We start from the raw sequence: 19,588 nt of genomic DNA, 5'->3' as shown, positions 1-19,588 counted from the left end.
CATTTGCACGTATACAGAAGAGAAGGCTAAGGGGAGATTTGTTGTCTACAGCTACCTAACAGGAGGATCTAGAAGAGCCAGATCCAGACTTGTCAGAGGTGCATAGTGACAGGAAAGGGGCAACGAGCACAAGTTTTAACATGGGAAATTCCAATTAGATATAAGGAAAAAAGTTTTACCTTGAGGGTAGTGAGACTCAAGTGCAGGGTGGAGGTGTCTAGTCCAGAGACGTGGGAGACTATCCATCCTTGGACATACTCTGAGTTTGAGCAAAATCCTGAACAACCGCATGTAATTCAATTTGTTTTGAAGAGGGCATTGGACTAGATGACCTTGAAAGGTTCTTTTCGTCCTAAAGTATTCTATGATTATATGAATATTTGCATAATAAAATGTGAGTAATAAAAACGAGCCTTTACAATTCAGAGCAAGATTTTACTCATTCCAATTTATTCTTAATTTGCTGTCGTCTTTGCTTGTTCTTTCCTTGTGAACTGCAACAGCCATGACAATTGTTTCTATTTTGTTCTGGTGTCATTTGTTTGCAGTCTCCAGTAATTCTTACCTGTTTTGCTGGTTTTTAATAACACCTAGCGTTAGCTAAAGTTAAAAATGTAATGAACAAATGCATTCACAAATTGTATATTCAGTAATTGACCAGGGAGAAAGCCTTCGAGTAACGAACACTTACTGAATGTTACTTAACCATTGATTGAGTTGGTCAAACAAATAGAACCGTTAACTGTGAATAATGTATTTGGAAAAAAAATGTTAGAATTTTCTTTACAAGTTATTTGCTATATGTTATCAAGCTAGGTCTGTCAGTGCTGGGACTTTTCTGAAAAGCTGAAATGGGGCTCTCTCTCGAAGACTACTGTGGAGATTCAATTTTGTTTCTTTATTTCATTGCATACTGTTGTAAAGTCCTGGAAATTGCTCAGGGAATCAAACAGAGAAAGGAATGTTTTCGCTGATTGAGTTGAGCAACGCTGCAAGGACCCTCAACTCCAAGGAAGTAAAAGCCTTTTAGCACCTCAGAAGTGATCAATACCTTGAATGATCAAGCCCTTCATCTGCTTCTAGGAGACATAAGATATACATGAATGACAGCAGGCAAACGTTAGGAAGCAAGGAACAATTGTCCTGGTACTATCTTCCATCTACAAGAGGATTTTCTTTTATTCATTTTGACTCTGTTTGATGCATTGTTTCCAAGCCCTTTCCTGAGAAAAGCCAGCTATGCCTGTAGAGCAGCTATCTTCAAAGTGTCCTTGTGCTGACCTGGGCAAGCGTAACTTTAGAGATAGGAAGCTAGCTGAAGGAGCAAATTTGCCTCAAAACGTGACAGATCCTCACAGTTGAAGATATGGAGATAACTCACTTACGGATACCATTCTAACACTTAGAAATTAAAAAAGAAGTTGGGAAAATATCACATTTCTCAGCATTGCAGTCTGAAATCCTGCATTATGCTGCTTTTCTTTTTGTTTTCATTGTGGCAAAATCCGGAGGAATAGCAGGAGATAACACAGTCTTATGTAAAGAGTATAGTGTTTCTATGCTTTATTGATTTTTTTTTATCCAAAGTCTCCTGCATTTTATCATTGAGAGTACAATTTCCAGCCAACCAGACATGATTTGGACTCCCTTCAGGTAAGACTGTAAGAAAGACATGCTTTTCTTGTTATTATACCTGTTCTCTAGATAAAGAACAAAAGGTTTGCTTCCAAAAGTCAATTTGAAAGTGCACTAGATTATTTGGGGCTTTTAAAATTTATATCTATCTTCAAATTACATACAAGTCAGAACTTAAGTCAGGAGGAGGGAGGTCAGTAGCACAGACTAGTTAGATATCCTATATTTCCTCTTTCAGAATTAACTGCATTTGGATATAAAAGTGGAAATTTGTACTGAGAGAGTCCTGTCTGCATTTTCTCTATCTGTGACATCAGGTTCAGACAATGTCATATCTTGTGTAGACTTCTGGCATATGAATCCCTGCGTAAAACAGTGTATGCAGTCCTGGTGATACACAGACCACTTGCATAAAGTTTTGCACAAATTACTTTTTTAATGGACCCAATACTGAACTTTGACAGACTTCTTACTCTAATTTTCTCCAGTCACCCTCCTGGCAATATAAAATATCTTAGTTACAGTTTGAGTTAGCCTATCCTGTCAAATACAGTTTGGACTTCATTTTTGTTGCAGATGTTTTATCTTCTCCTTGAAGATTAGGTAGGAGCCTATCTTCAAATCAGTCATATGACAGTCTGTTTCCTGTTAATCATCCAAGAATTCAGATCAAACCATTCCATGGGACAGAATGATTTTTAAAGTTGTAAATGTGGTTGTACAAATTTTGCTTCTATTAGTGATGCAACCGTGATGGCCATTAGACAATCATATTTTTTGTCCATGACATTCCATCATAGGCATCATCCTCCAGTCATTAGTTCTATGCAGAATGAAGCAGATTTGGAAGAAAACACCCTCAAGCCATCATGGCAGAAGACTCATTCCCATGTTTGTCAATTGAAGGTTGATGTAGAAAGTGTTTCTTCCTCTACATTCAACCTTAGCAAAGAAAACTTGCAGTATATGCTACCACAACGCTGGCAAAGTTGTGGGGTGAAATCCTGTTCCCATCTACAAAACTCCTTTGACTTCATTGACTGAGGATTTCTTCCTTGGTCTGTGGAATTGTTCCAAATGTTTGGGCGTTCAGACTAATGTCAAATATCCTATTTCAGTAACAGACTCTGAAAGGTTTGTGGCAGTGTTGTAGCATGAAAATGACTGATAAAGCAAGCTTGTTCAAATAATTCAATGCTCTACGTGATTCGTTGTCCTTCCAGTGTTTCTGGTTATGATATGAATTGTATTGTTTTGGCATCTTTTTCCTGCTGTGCAGTGGCAGATAATGGCAGAAGAAAAAGAACTGGTTCTGAGAATTTTTTTATTATGGGTCAAAATATTTCCCCCCATTAAATTCTGAAAAGAATGCAACAATATATAATTATATATTAAATATTGAGGAAATAACCTACATTATGTTTGGTATCTACAAGAAAAACTGTAAATTTTGTGTTATAGCAGTAATGTCATATTGGGTAAATAACTTATTGACTGTAAAGAGAGTTGATGAATAGAAAAACTTTAATATCTATCAGAAATTCCATAACATAATTTTCACCTTTGGGACCTGCTAGGCTGGAGAGAAGTCAGTAATAATTATATTTCACAAAAAGAATTGGGTAACGTTAACTTTTAGTGGTTTCCAATGGTCTTATTTTTCATTTTACCATTTCAATTGTTAAAATATGAGCTTTCATGCTAGCTCATTAGAAGGACAAACAGGCAATAATAAGTGTCCGAGGCCTGCCTAAAACTCATACTAAGCAATCTCATCCCTAAGCTGTGACCCTCAAACTCCAGCCTCGTAAAGCATCTGCATTCCCAACATTCATGTTCCCCAAAATGTGTTTTGCTCCAGATCATGCACACTAGTATGTTAGTTAGAACTGTTCTTGGTAGCCTACCACACTTACCAAAAACCTCAACTTTGACAGAATTTACAATTGGGTGCTTCACTGTGTTACTAGATGACTCAGTAAGCAATTTCAGTGCATACATAACATTTAGGGCAGGCTGGACAGCAGAGTTGGAGATGCCTGACGTCTCTAGTGATGTACTCTTGGCTCTTGGGTGAAGGACAACTGGATTCAGTATCCTTCAGACTATAACCTGTGAGTCAGACTTTTTGCAAGGCTTCTTGTTAAAGATCCATCCGCCTGTAGCTGTCGATGAGGGGACAAGAGAGGAGGAATCAAAGGTAAGATGAGTAAATAGGCAAATGATCATGATGTTGAAGCCCATGTTTCAGTCTCTCAACTTAGAAGGCAAAAAGATTTTTTTTCCTCAAACAGAAAAATTTGTAAGCCTTCTGGCACCCACTATGAAATTTAAGTACAGTCTCCACTAGCTGGGCATTTCTGAATTGGTGCGTGAGTTACTATTTTGGATGCTTATGGAGAAACAAAAGGTATGTGGGGCTCCTGGTGTTTCAGTGAAGTAGCCTTTATGTCTTCCTACAATAAAATTAAAGGGTTTTTTTTAGGATTGCTGGATACATTTGAGGGCATTTAGGTGGTATTCCTTAACTTTACAGGGTTAGTATTCTTATTTTATCATATACTTAGATTACATCTTCAAACCTCTTCATTTAATGAATTAAGTATATCCCCACCCCCACCCCCCACCCCCAAATTTTAGTGATATCCAGTGGTGAGTCATATTTTATGATTCTATTTATATACTGGTTTTGGTTTCCTATTAAATGTTCTCCTCAAAGCAAATGAATTGGGATATCATTTTGTCTTTTATCCTTTTTATTTTAAAATAGCCTGGAATAAGTAAATCAACTGTATAAATGCATCTCTACAAATTTTCTGTATTGTGTTTGTTTATCTTTTATTGGGAATGCCAGTACTGGGAGTATTTTTATATACTTATGCTTTTTCAAACTGACATAAAGCAGTTGGCAACCTGTTGACCTTGTAAATTAAACATGTGTTTTAAAATGGCAGTAGTACATAGAAGACAGAAGATACCCATGGTTCTTGGTATACTTGTGTGCTTTCTGCTGTCCTAAGAGATGGGAGCTTTTGTTAAATACAACCAGGTCCTATGGGTTTCTTACCTGTAACTGAAAAAAACACAGATGAAGACAGTTATTCAATGGCTTGGCCACCTATAAAACACAACTACCCCCAGAATGAATTAAATATTCAACACGTATAAAGGAGTAAGTTAAATGCAATCAGATGTGAAATAAATAGCTAGGAAAAGAGGAGTATAATGCTATTTTCTCTATGTAGCCACAGATCCCTTTCTAATACCATTGTGGCCACATTACATTACAAATAATGGCATTTTGTTTGTTATAGAGTTTCAAGTATATAGGATAGTTTTCTCACAATGGACTCTATCTAGCAAAAACTTCATGTGCATTTTCAAGTTACTGACTGAAATATGGCTTCAGGCATTGCATAGTAGTGCTGATAAATAACAGATGTCTCCTACCATAGGGATGAGTGCATCTGAATAGCAAATAGGCCATTCTTGCATTGGCTGTCGCTAATAGTATCATGTGTTATGCAGTAGGTGTGCCACAGAAATGTAAGACATATGTATTAGGAATAAGATCCTTTTCGTACATGTATCTTCCATACATACGTAGGACTGGATTTGCTATTAAGCATAGCCAAGAGGAAAATGTTCTGTTGTATAAGAATGAAATCTGGGAAAGTGGTATTCCTGATTCACCCTCCAGATTTATAATTGCTTCATGTAACTTAGTTGCTCTAGAGGCTGTTAATTGACTTTTGGTTTGTGATAACAGCAACTATCCCTGTCCATAGAAGTATGAATTTGCTTTGAAAAGCAGGAGAAGCAGGGAATGCACCCAGAATTCACAGATAGATAGCTTTAAGGGCTTGGCAGTGCCTAAATTACCATCTAAAGGCACACAATCAAGTCTTAGCCAAGAGTATTCGAAGGGTTACAGGTTCTTTTTCAACATGTTAAATACATGACAATTGTTCTTCCTGATCTGTACAAAGTAAACCAGATGAAACTCTATTTATCAATAATTACTAATACTAATTTTTTACATTCATACGTTTCAAGGTCAATATGGACAATTGTTATCATCTAAGCCATCTTCCTGCATGACTGATGGATAGGGTCCCTGAAATAATATGCATTAAAAATGCCCAATAGTTGTGCTTAGAGTGTACATATTAAGCAAAACCATCCAATATTGACTTCACAATTTCTAGAGATAGAATCACTCTCTTTCATGAGTTCTTGTGATTAATTAATATCACTGCTAAAATTTTTCAGCTAATTAATAAAATTACCTGCTTCACCTTTCAGCCATTAAATTCTGTTATATCTTTGTCTAATCTGTTGAACTTGAAATATTATCAGCTTTCTGTTATAATGTAGTTACTGATTTTGGTCAACTAATTTTTGAATCATGCACTTTATTAATGGCAAAAACAGAGCTGACTGAATCTTTCCTGATGTTTTTTGTCCCTGAGGTTCTTTAAATTCTTTCCAGTTCCTCAGTGTTCATTTTGCACTGAGGACTCAGTATTCCATAACTGTGGATGCACGATAAAATCAATATGATATTTTAACCTATTTCATCAGTGTCCTCCTTTTTGTATACGCAGAGAGTGATTTCCTAGCATCCTGCATAGGATAAAGTTCCTTATTGTATAAGTAGGTATCATCTGCTATAAGGTTGGCCAAAGTAAAATCTACATTTCTGACTTTTACCAGTTTATTAGGTATCAATCACTTGCCCTCTGTATGACTTACCACTTTCCCAATTGTTGTTATCTGCAAATTTCATCAGTTAAGTGACTTTTTTCAAGTTTTTAACAGAAGTATTAATATTGTAAAGCTGACAAATGGTTTCTCCACAAGCCCACTGCAAAAGTCACTGTTTAGCAATGAATTTTTTGTGTATACGTATTTTTGGGATCTTAGCTATTAGAGAATTTGTAATCACTCTGTTTGTGCCTTGTTAATTTTGTATCAGCTGAGTTTTTAATCAAACTGTCATGTAGTATCAAGAAAAACACCTTTCAAAGGTCCAGTTATATCACCAGCATTATTTTAAGCAATCCAAAGTTTAATCACATCAAAATATGATGTAGGTTACTTTGAAAATATTTTTACCCACAAAGCCATTTGGTTACCATTAAGTGTATTTCTTTCCTCCCTTTATTTATGGAGTCTGTCATAGAGATTGCATTATTTTGTTTGGGAGTGCTGTCAGCTGAACTGGCCTATAATTTCACAGGTCATTCTATTTGTGCTGCTCAGATATTTCCTTACTAGGAACTATCTACAATTTTTTTGATGTCTTCCCCCCACTTTTCAAGGTTTATTAAAATAAACAGTAATGATATAGAACATTCTTAAACAACCAGCTCTTTTAAAACTACCTATACCATATTCTTGCTCACTGGAAATACAGATTATTTTTTTTCTCTATTTCCCTTACTTTTTGTGGCATATTTTTTATTATAAATATGAAGATATCTCTGGAAATTGAATTTTGTCCTTTCTAAAAACTGTGGTATAATTCTTCCCCATTAGAGTGGTGTGACAGTACAGGGAGGACATCTCTTTTCATTTGCTTTACTGTTAAGGAGAAAATTTTCCAGCTTTATTCTCTCTCACTTCTTCAGCTGTTTTGGTACTGTAATTGCTGGTTATTTTACTTCGATTATGTGTATATGTAAAAGAAGCAAGAAATCTTGATTGTCACAAGATTCTGGAAAATTCCACATATAGTGCAGGAAAAATGCAGCACAGCTTATAAGCAGATTAGAACCTCCTCAAAGCCTTAAGGTTTTTTTGGGGGAGAAAACCCCTGAAATTATCTTCTTGGCAGATAATAGGCTCTGCTGCTCCACTGTTTTACCCTTGCATTCACTAATTGCATAGTTACCTTGTAGCAAAATCTTTTTTTATTTTTCTTCTGAATGATTTATGCCTTCCCTGCCTAGATGGCAGTTTTAACCTGGGTAAGTGACCAGCTCCCGTGCAGTGATTCTTTGGTTCTTTATGAATTTTGAATTTCCCCCAGCATTCTCTGTTCTTGCAGTTTTATGGGCCAATAACCTAAATTTATCTCTTCTGTTTAAGAGGGCTTTTTTTCCTAACTGGAGGCAAATGTATTTGTAAAGAGAGCTAAGTAGCAGAACACTATTGCTTTGTGTAGCAAGTCAAAGGCTCTGTTAGGTGTTAGCACAGAAAGCTATCATTATATTCATAATTCCCTAACCTTTGCTAGGGAGTAAAGTTTGCCTTCTGTACTGTGCAATAATTTCCTAGTGGTACTTTTATTTGAAATGTTAATTTTCCTTCTTTTTTTTTTTTTTTTATTATTAACATTATCTGTTTGGAAAAGTGCATATGTTTCTGTGCCCAGATTTTGTAAGGAATTAAAGCACTAAGGGCTTGATTCACTGCTGCCTCGTTCCAGTTTTATGCCACTGTAGCTCTGCTGATTACAAAGCACAGCTTAAAACTGAAGTAACACAGTGGTGTAGTAAGATCTAAATGTTAATTGAAATTATGTTCATTCAGTTTAATTCTTCTTTACTGAGCCATAATACAAGCAAGGAGCTGGAGGCAATAAGAAAATCACTGGAAGTGCTTAGGTAGCCAAATTGGGTACATGGGATGGCTACCAGCAGATTTTGGAGAACACTCATAGCCTAATACTATTATGGGGTTTTTATGTCTCTTTTCTGATTCCAAGACTTGAAAGCATTTTACAATATGAGTCGATATTAAGGGCAAGGTCTTGGGATCTGCATGTTAAAATGTGATTAATAATGCTAAAATAGGGAGCTCTTATCTACTATAACAGCAAATTGAAAGTCGAGATTATTAAAATGGCATCAAAATATGTAATGTGGTTTTCTAAAAGACATCGTTGCAATCTGCATCTGATCTTGCAGAAGTACATGCTTCTGCACACCCTTATCGATATACTCCACAAAATTACTAATGTGTTTAAAGACGTACATTGCATCCTTTGTATGGTTTCAAGCATCTAATTTAGGTGCCTCCTCATTTCAAAATGCTTCCTTTAATCATTCTGTTCCTTCATATATGCCCCATGTAAAACAGCTACCAGAACTTTTTTCGTAAAGAAATGTTAGAAAATGTGAGGGAATTAGAAACCTTCAGCAAATAGAATTCATTCAGGAATGTGCAATATGGGCTTGATCCAGTCAGTGTATCCACATTGAATATGAAGTAAATACTATTTGACGGTATCACTTTATATTCAATATCAATCCACCAGTGTTTCAAAAAGAATCATTTAACAATGAATAATGCTTGATTGTAGATCACTGCAGTAAATTAGAATATCCTAATTTAATAGAGTATGATCTGTTATTTGCCAACAAACATACAGATTGCCTTATAAATCATGCAGTAGCGTGGTTATAGAATAACACTATACTGAATTATATTTCATTACTCCCTATTGAACAGTCATGTTTCTGCCACATAATGTAATTTTCCATCTTTTAACTTAGTTTCTTTTACTAACAGAAAATACAAATTAGTCCTGAGGAAAAATATTTTCTGGGGGCAGGCAATTAATTATGCATTTCAGGGAATGGCACCAAGTACGTGAAAAACATTAAAATGCTTTTTTGTTTCTCACCTCACTGTATGTAGCTGTTTATGTATTTAATGAATCATAATGAGTATAAGATCACAGCTGAGGAAATCAAAAATAATAGGTAAGTCTATAGATTAATGTGGTTCCAGATTCGGACTTTCTGTAATGTCTATTCCTGTTCACATCAGTCACTGACATTTCAGAAAGAGGTTTCTCCTTAACTCTTCTACTGTTAATGATTCAAAACACTTCATGTGAAGTATAATATGGATTTTGTTATTGCCTTATGAGTACTTATCCTGGTTACCTTGCTTACAATTCATGTTAAGGAATCATATGCTCCCAAAATATGGAGCAGTAAAGGTTTGGAGGGAAACAGGCCTTTTATACTGATTAAAAACAGCTAAGAACTTACTGAGTAAGTGGGATGGAATCGTAGAATGCTTTGGGTTGGAAGGGACCTTCAAAGTTCACCTAGTCCCAACGCCCCTGCCATGGGCAGGGACACCTTCCACTAGACCAGGTTGCTCCAAGCCCCATCCAACCTGGCCTTGAACACTGCCAGGGATGGGGCAGCCACAGCTTCTCTGGGCAACCTGGTCCAGTGTCTCACCACCCTCACAGTGAAGAACTTCTTCCTCACATCTGATCTAAATCTACCCTCTTTCAGTTTAAAGCCATTACCCCTTGTCCTATCACTACATGCCCTTGTAGAAAGTCCCTCTCCGGCTTTCTTGTAGGCCCCCTTTAGGTGCTGGAAGGCTGCTACAAGGTGTCCCCAGAGCCTTCTCTTCTCCAGGCTGAACAACCCCAACTCTCTCAGCCTGTCTTCATAGGAGAGGTGCTCCAGCCCTCTGATCATCTTCGTGGCCTTCCTCAGGACTCAGTCTAACAGGTCCGTGTCCTTATGTTGGGGGCCCCAGCGCTGAACGCAGCACAGCAGAGTAGAGGGGGAGGATCACCTCCCTTGACCTGCTGGTCACGCTTCTTTTGATGCAGCCCAGGATACGGTTGGCTTTCTGGGCTGCAAACACACATTGCTGGGTCATGTTGAGCTTCTCGTTAACCAACACCCCCAGGTCCTTTTCTGTAGGGATGGTCGTAATACCGACCCCTGAGGAACACCACTCGTCACTGTTCTCCACTTGGACATCAAAATGTTGACCGTAACTCTTTCAGTGTGACCATCCAGCCAATTCTTTATCCAATGAGTGGTCCATTTGTCAAATCCATGTGTCTCCAATTTAGAGACAAGGATGTCATGTGGGACAGTGTCAAATGCTTTGCACAAGTCCAGGTAGATGACGTCCCTTGCTCTTCCCTTATCCACCAACCCTGTTGTAGAAGGCCACCAAATTTCTTAGGCATGATTTGCCCTTAGTGAAACCATGTTGGCTGTCACCAGTCACCTCTCTGTTTTCCATGTGACCTAGCACAGTTTCCAGGAGGATCTGCTCCATGATCTTGCCGGGCACAGAGGTGAGACTGACTGGCCTGTAGTTCCCCAGGTCTGCCTTTTTTCCCTTTTTAAAAATGAAGGTTATCTTTCCCCTTTGCCAGTCAGTGGGGACTTCACTGGACTGCCAAGACTTCTCAAATAGGATGGATAGTGGCTTAGCCACTTCATCCACCAGTTCCCTCAGGACCCACAGATGCATCTCATCAGGTCTCATGGACTTGCGCAGATTCAGGTTCCTCAGATGGTCTCGAACCTGATCTTCTCCTGCAGCGGGCAGTTCTTCATTCTCCCAGTCCCTGCCTTTGCCTTCTGTGACTTGGGTGGTGAGGCTGAAGCACTTGCTGGTGAAGACTCAGGCAAAAAAGTCATTGAGTACCTCAGCCTTCTCCCTTGAGCTTCACATTCCCCACCAGCCCCTCCTTGCTGGTGAGAACAAGGTCCAGCATAGCACCTCTCCTTGTTGGCTCCTCCATCACTTGGAGAAGGAAGTTGTCATCAACACATTCCAGGAACCTCCTGGAACACTTGTGCCCGGCTGCGTTGTCCCTCCAACAGATACCGGGGTGGCTGAAGTCCCCCATGAGGACAAGGGCTTGTGAATGTGAGGCTGCTCCTCTCTGTCTATAGAGGCCTCATCTGCTCAGTCTTCCTAGTCGGGTGGTCTGTAGCAGACCCCCACTCTAATGTCACCTGTCCCTGCCCTCCCTTTCATCCTGACCCATAAGCTCTCGGTCGGCTCCTCATCCATGCCCAGGCGGAGCTCCAGGCGCTCCAGCTGGTCACCGACATGGAGGGTGACACGCCCTCCTCGTCTGTCTGTCCTGTCCTTCCTAAGGAGCCTGTACCCTTCCATTCCAACACTCCAGTCATAGGAGCCATCCATCCCACCACGCCTCCGTGATGCCAGTAAGATCACAGCCCCGCAGTTGTGCGCAAGTCTCTGATTCCTCTTGTTTATTCCCCATGCTGCCTGTGTTTGCACAGAGGTATTTAAGTTGGGCCCCCGATGAAGCTGGCTGACTGGAATTCCTTTGTGCTGCTCTTCAGGTGCTCTCCTGCTGACCTGGGATCCCTCTCCAGGCTCTGGGCATCTGTTGCTGGCACTGGCATCAAACTGGTAGGAGTGGGATGGATTGAGGTTCCCCTCCCCTGGCAACAGTAGTTTAAAGAGTTAAAATAATATTATATCCAAAATCATTCGTACAGACTGGGAAATTCTTATAAAATTTGAGGCAGCTTCCATGGTAGAACTGAAAGGCTTTCTCACAAAGCTTATATCCTACTTTTTCAGTGTTTTGGGAAGGGGATAATTGAACATCTTAACTAGTAACCTGGGTTGCTACAGTACTTAAAAGCCCAATTTTAGCACCTACTAACTTGAGGATGTCCAGCTGAATTTGGCAAGTGCCTAATTTGCATTTTGGAACACTGAGACATTGCTTTGGAAGTCCCACTATATGCTTGAATCCTTTTCAAAGAATTTGTCCAGGAATATGTACTTGATTTCAGTGTATGATGGAAACTTGCTGACTGGAAGTCCCAATGGTTTGAAGTTCAACAAGTTCTTAAGGCCTCTAACATCCAGAGGACCCAGGAACATCAGGCAGACTCATTCATGGGAGAAACACAAGGGTATATGTACAAAAAGCCTGCTAATCCTAAAGTAAGATTCCTTGTGAACATAAGTAACTTACTTATTACAGTAGGTACAAAAACCTGCAGTTAACTGTTTCATCTTTTTATTTCTTTAGAGGTTTCAAAATCTCCTTTCATCTTTTCAGATGGGATTCTCTAACAAGCTCAGCACTGGCCTCACACTGTTCCTGTAGACATCATTGCGAGTGTTATCCGGGACTTAACAGGAATAATTAGAACAAACCTAAACACCTGGGAAAACCTCTGTTGACCTGTTTTGCAGTTTCTGACATGTCAAAGTAAATTTTTAAAGGTTTAAGTAAGAAGTAACGGTGTTTTCTGTGAAAAAAAAAAAGAGGCAAGTTCTTCACCCGTAGAAAAAGAATCAACAACAAAAAACCGGACAACACAACCTTTTCCTTTGAATTACTAAAAATTTTAATGTGAGGTACCACAGTCTTACCTTTACAGTTCGGTGCATGTTGTTGCAGGTGCTTGTTACTACAAGCTACTTGATCAATCCCAAGGGATAGGATTCATTTCATCTTTAATGAGATCTGAGAGTATCCAGACTTCAGTCAGGAAATGGTCCAGTGATCCAGTTGTGGAGTAACCTTGCTGTATTTCATTTTCTTTTCTATTTGTAGCTGGACAGTGCCACTTCTCTCATCCAGGCAGCTAAAAATCTGATGAACGCTGTGGTCCTTACAGTGAAAGCATCATATGTGGCTTCTACTAAATATCAGAAGGTGTATGGTACCGCTGCAGTGAACTCACCAGTTGTATCTTGGAAGATGAAGGCCCCTGAGAAGAAACCTCTAGTAAAGAGAGAAAAACCAGAAGAATATCAGACAAGAGTGAGAAGAGGGTCCCAGAAGAAACATATTTCCCCTGTACAGGCCTTAAGTGAATTTAAAGCTATGGATTCATTCTAAACCACTAAACTTTACCAGGAGGGTTTTATATTCTTTTTGTATGCATACCTGCCGACTTGTATGCGTCTGGCATGGGGTGGGGGGGAAGCAGCGTCAATTTGCATGCGACCTGAGACTTTATTGAAGTAACTAACTTTCTGCAATGCCCAAATTTAGGGCATTCTCTTCTGATGTTAAATGGACTTATTCCAAGCTTCCTTTTTAAACTAAACTATAGCATTAAATTGGCCAAAGAATTTGCATCACAGGGGTACGTGTGAGTTAAATAATAAATTCAAGTCTAAACCCAGAAATTTTTGTGCATGCAAGAAACATTAGGTTGGCAGGTATATTAAGTGAAAAAAATGGAATTGTAATGGTAGACCATAAAGCTTGTATTGCTTCTGTTCCAGTGCAAAAATGTACTAGCCAATATGCTTAAATGTGTGGCCCAATAATTAAATGATATAACTTTTAAGTCATCTTCATTATAGTATGTGAATTTTTAAAACAGATACAAACTAATTCATCTTAAAAACGCTTCTTTTAAACCATATTTTGTTCTTTATATTCTAGTAGTGTTATGATTGCTCACATTTCAATTAATCCCATTAATATGACCAGAGGTTTACTTTTGCCAATTGAATTCCTTATGGTGGAGTATGAAGCACAATATGGTGATTGACATTGCCTTTTATATTATGATTATTATTATGATTATTATTATAATATTAGTAATAGAAGACCTGGTGGTGGAATGTTTAGAGACACGGAAACTGACAGTGTGAGAATTTAGAGGCAAATATGTAGGTGTAGCTTGGATTACAGGTATCTGACATACCATTGTAACCACTAACTCAATAAACTCATTTAACCTTGGAATCCTCAATATGGCTCATCTCTTTTAATGCACAGATATCTCCTGCAGCATAGAGATAAATCAATTTATTAAGCTTCTAAGGTTGGCATCTCAGAACCTTGGAAATCATCTATTCTGCCACACTGTATGGACCTGTAGAAAGACCACTGCACAAAGAAATGCAGTATCTACTTTTATTCCCTTTTAGCCCCAAGAGTTGGCTCCACTACAGAGATTGTATCATTGTTATGAAAAGGTCTTGGTACATATGAAAATAAAAAATGAGCATGTATTTATTTTTCTTATAATTAAATACTAACAACTTAAGAGAACATTCATGACGTCATGAGGGATTTGAAACACTGTGATAAACAGTGAGGTATACCATGACATGTATAACCGTCACAGAGTTTTCGAGAGATGTTTGGATGCTTGTCTCAGATACGCTGATTATTCCTCAGAATAGCAAAGTACCAAATTTTGTTCTATTGCCCTCCTACACAATCTATATAAAGAAATGTACTCATAGAGGCCTTTTAGGAAATGACTATTTTTGCCTTATTTAGTTGCACTGTATAATAAAAAGGTTCCCTAATCAGAACTGGAGACTGTACACATGATTAAAATACATTAGAAGGTGTGGGGAAGTCTTTGAAGAGCTTTCCCTATAATGTCCTGTAGTCTGATATAGACTGGCATTATTTGTGGTACCAAAAACTACCTAAAAATAATTGTGATCTTTTCAATTGGAAACACAGAGACAAAAGATGGATACTGAGTTTAAAGAAAAAAATAGCAAATAACAGACAAATAAAAATGTCCCAGCATGGTGCATGAAAAAAGAAAATAGGCAATTGGCCACAGATAAAAGTAACAGTACTTCTTCAGAAGTGTTTTGCTGTAAAACCATGATGGATTAACTGAATGGTTGCTTTAAAATTATATTGTTGCTATAAGAGGCATCTCAAACTTAGAGATGTTTAGAAGAAAGCATGTAGACAATGAGATCTATGGACATGTCTTGTAGAGTCTCAACTGATTAAGGCTCCATTGCTTAAAAGGAAGACTGTGATAGAAGGAATCTGTTATCAGCCACTCAGTCAAAATAGTGACTGTGTCTGCAAAATGCTAAGGAAAATTAGAGTCTGTGAAAGTAAAATGCAGAATGATATTGGGCAACTTAGTTCATGTGAATTAGCATCCTACTTTAGGATGGATTATTTGCCTTTGAAGGGGTCCATCTATGCTCTAAATATATGGTAGCATAATAAAATTTAGTGTTGACAAATGAAAAGTAATGCCCATGAACACAAGAACCAAAAACCAACCAGAATATACCAGTCCAGTGCTCAGCTCATGTAATAAAACCAATGGAATGTTAAGATGGATGAGGTTTAGTAGAGAAAGAGGAAAATATTGGGTGATACTATACGCCAGGGATGTGCCTATGTTTGAATACTTCATGCAGTTTTTATCAACTCATCTGAAAGAAGAAATGGTGTAGGATGGAAACGTACATGGAAACACAAGAAGGATTACTAAGCCTGGAATTGCTTTCATATGAGGAGAGACTAAATAAGGTAAGAGTCTCCAGTTTCTTCAAGGTCATCAATAGTGAGGCTATGAGATGACTAAATAAGGAACAGGTAATCACTGGTCCTTATAACTCAACAATTAGGACTGACACAATGAATTCTCAAACAGCAAGTTCAATATTTAAAAAAATACCTTTTTTTCTGAAAATAAGTAAATTGTGGAATTCATTTTCACAATGTCACTGTTGCCACAGTGATAACAATTCCGTTGACCACACCAACCAAGCCCACAGACTTTCCATCTTGAAATCTTGCAGATCTTAAAGGTCTAGAAAACTTTTAAGTCTAATATAAAGTGTAGGCATAAAATAACATGTGTGGATTTTGGAAATGTTCACTACAGCCAGTCCTCCACTGAGGTAAGGGAACTCAAATCACCAGCACAGTGTAATGAAGAACTGCTGGACCTCCACAACCTTCGATCGGAAAGCTGCATCTGTTTCTCGTGACTGTCACCTTGGTTCACAAGCCAAATATATGGTACCCTACATAGTCCTGTATACATACAACCTTGAAAATTTTCTCTTTGAATTGTGCCTACAATGCAAGAGAAGCCATTACATTGCTGTTTCTAGAAATTACAAGTATATTTTTCTGGATGACAGAATTTAATTATTTTTAAATAATTATTTGCTTCCAGCAAGTCAATGTACAGCAAATGACTGGTTTGAAGATCAGCATGGAGGTCAGACGGGCATCTCTGAGCTAGGGGCAGTTTCTCTCCTAGTGTGGTCTTCCATGCTGTGGTCACTCTTCCTGTTATTCACATGCCAGGAATTGTTTCTTTATCACAAACTAGAAGGTCAAGTTACAAGAGTGAGTTATAGGCTTCTTCCAGAAATGGCTGTATCTTTTGACCTGTGGCCGTGAGGAGAAGGCTAGAGAAAGGGGGTTGGCTTACTTCCCATCTTAATAAAATATGGAAAAAGGGCTAGCAGAATATTTCAGTTTATAATACACTTCTTCAGCAAGAACAGCAGCCAATTTCTGAATTAAAAACTCAGAGAAAAGAGAAAGCCTGAGAACTTTTGGATAAGTTTAAAAATAATTTTCCTAAGATTTCTTATTGGTTTATTTATTAAATTAAGAATTTGAAAGTGAGAAGAGTTAAAATAGCTAAGTATGTATTCTAGGTCGAGCAGCGACTAGTCAAGGAGCTACTGAGCAAGGCATATTACTTACTACAAAGAAATAGAGGTTTGGATGGGGCAAAGAAATGAAACTTGAGTGTAGTAAAATAACTTAGTACATTAGTCATACATAGCACTTTCTTATCCTTAATCCCCAGTGATCGCAATTACATCATTAAACTTATACATGAGTTTAAGTGCTTGGCTGCATATAAATGATAGTATTCATATGCTTAAAGTTGCACAAATGCTTTGATAATAAGGAAGCAGGGGATAAAGCTCAGCACAGATTCACTTTGATCCAGTATTTTCTTGCTACTGTGTCCTTAGAGTGTGAAATACTGATCAATAGTTCAGTTCTTTTACATTTTAAAAAGTGGTGGACCAAGGTGTGAAAATACAGTGGGAAACAATTCCACAAAGACAAAAATACTGGGTGGATATTTTTATATCTAGCACATTGTTTTATATCTCCACATGAAAGCGGGCCAAAACAAGTTTCCCGTGTCTCTATGAAACTCAGGTTTAATACAGGGGATGTATATTTATCAGCTTAAAATGACATTTTTGCATATAAAAATGTAGATTTCAATGGGATTTTCAAGCAACACTCAAGTGAGATTTGGTTTTTTGTTTTTTTTTTTTATTTTTTTAAATTACCCCCCCCAGTATGAATATAAATTAAAGGCTTGTAATGGAAATAAGGCAATGTATGTCCTTTCACTCTATTTATAAATACGCTGTCAAACAACCTTTCAGATCAGACTTGGTTGTTCAGTTATTTTTGCAAGGCAGAGGATAAATACACGTGTCAAAGAGGAAGGAAACTGGAACAGAGAAAGAGAAGTTTTTTGGTTTGAACCTCATCAGTAGTTTGTCCAGAAGAGAAAGGGCACAGCCGAAGCTGTGTCCAAGGGCAGACACATTATCCCGTGTCATCTTAGCAGTGAATTCAAACATCTATTTGGAAGTTCAGCACATACTGAGCTTGCTGCTGAATTGCACCTGCAGAGATCAGGAATAGTCAAGAATTTTTCTGGTTTCTCACTGAATGACCAAGTGCATCCTCAAGCAAGGGTTCACACATTTTTCCTGCTTTAGCTATTTTTCCCTTTATGACTCAGTTAACACCAAGCTATGGAGAACCTGACAGCTTGATAAAAGCTGTGGGAGGTAGAAATATATTTTCGTGCTCTAGTTATAGCTTTAAAGGAATAAATATTTAATTACTTGAACAATGTTTCCTTCTTTTGATAATGGTAGGTGAGGCATCATAGGTGAGTAGCTGTTACCCAATATTAGCCTCTCCCTTTGGGTAAAATTTCAAAGTTCCAGTGTTGTTTGGTAATACCTGCATAATAATGGACTTGAAAAGAGATGCGTCTTTGCAGAATCTGAAATGTTTATACTTACCTGCTTTATTCCAGTTCACTAAAAATTAAATACAAGGAAGAAAGAGAAATGAAGTAAAGTTTTCAAAGCCTCCTAGAATATTCAGAGGTAATGACTTTGCTAGAAGGATGTATTTGATCTATTTTATTTTTTTCTGACACATTTAATGCAGAAATTATAGAAAAAAAGGTTCTTTGGCCTGCATTTCCAGGAGGTCATATTAAATTATCTTAATGGATCTATCTCCTCACTGAACCATAGACTTGGCTGCTAACAGGAGGATAAATGAAAAAAAATAATCCATTTCTTAATCTTAATTTCTCTTACCCTATTTGACGATTTTTCTTCAACTGTGTCTGTTTTTATTTATGTGTACTTTGTCTGTGTGCATACACAAAAATTTCCAGGATACAAAGAGACTTAGATGGCCAAAAATCTACTGACTACCAATGTATTCCTCAGGAAGCAGGTGATGCCTTTGTTTAGCTGGAATGGCACAAGGATGTCACAAGACCTTCTGTATGGGATGTATTGAGTTTTTAAGATCGCTGAAGATCCCAATGCCTGATTTTTCAAATACATATATTTATCTATATATGCATATATATATGTATGTATATCTGTTTCCATATATATGGGGGGTGGGGTGGTTTTGGGGTTACTTTTTTTTTTTTTTTGGCTATATGGAAGTCAAGCCTGATTCAGTTAAACCATAGGCTCCTTGTTTTCATTAGTTTGCCAGCAGCGTTACTGCCCAGTGTTGCACAGCCTGGTGTCTGGAACCTGCAGGAGCTAACAAGAGACCCTGCTAGCTGTCATATACAATTTTTATTATTAATTAGGCCCTGGTCTACAACTGAGACTGTAAGGAAGATCCATTATTTGGGCCATAACTGTAGAATATATTAAGATCACTAGACTTTGTCACAGAGGTATGTGAAGCCTACATGCCTCTTAGTTTCATTTGTCCCTTAAGACAGGGTTTTAAATCTGCAGTACGCACAGCTAAGAGCTCGGAGTAGCTTGATGGTATTTCACCGAGTCTTTTATTTGCCCTGTGAAGTAAAGTTCCTCTGGTTTTCCCTAGTGCCCTGACCTAAGCTGATTTGGGTGCTTACACACCAAATGTGTGTTGGGGGGGTTGGGGGGGGGGGATTTATGATCTCTCTTCACTGGCAATGATATCTCAAAAATCACATTAGCTGGATCCCACATACTATGGGAGATCCCTTTCACTGGGAGCAGTTTAAACTACAGATTTATGTTTGTGTGGATTGGTGGAAACATTCCCTGCCGAGATTAGAGGGTGTGCTACATGTATCTTACACATCAGCTATATTGGACATTGAATATTAGTCACCATCCCATAGGAAGACAT

General features: G+C 38.0%; 1 protein-coding gene across 4 annotated transcripts in view; it reads left to right on the top strand.

Moving 5' to 3' along the window:
• Positions 1–14,123, top strand: part of CTNNA2 (catenin alpha 2) — a 514,224-nt gene extending 500,101 nt beyond the window's left edge. For all 4 annotated transcript variants that reach the window (XM_069796531.1, XM_069796522.1, XM_069796547.1 and 1 more), the window contains one exon: positions 12,968–14,123. In XM_069796531.1, the coding sequence (XP_069652632.1) occupies positions 12,968–13,255 (288 nt within the window). In that variant the 3' untranslated portion in view covers positions 13,256–14,123. The remainder of the gene's footprint in view (positions 1–12,967) is intronic.
• Positions 14,124–19,588: the final 5,465 nt, after the last annotated feature.

Source organism: Haliaeetus albicilla, chromosome 1 (genome assembly GCF_947461875.1).
Source record: "Haliaeetus albicilla chromosome 1, bHalAlb1.1, whole genome shotgun sequence".
Lineage (NCBI taxonomy): Eukaryota > Metazoa > Chordata > Aves > Accipitriformes > Accipitridae > Haliaeetus > Haliaeetus albicilla.
Note: the sequence above shows the minus strand (reverse complement) of the source record. Positions and strands in the feature narration are given on the sequence as shown.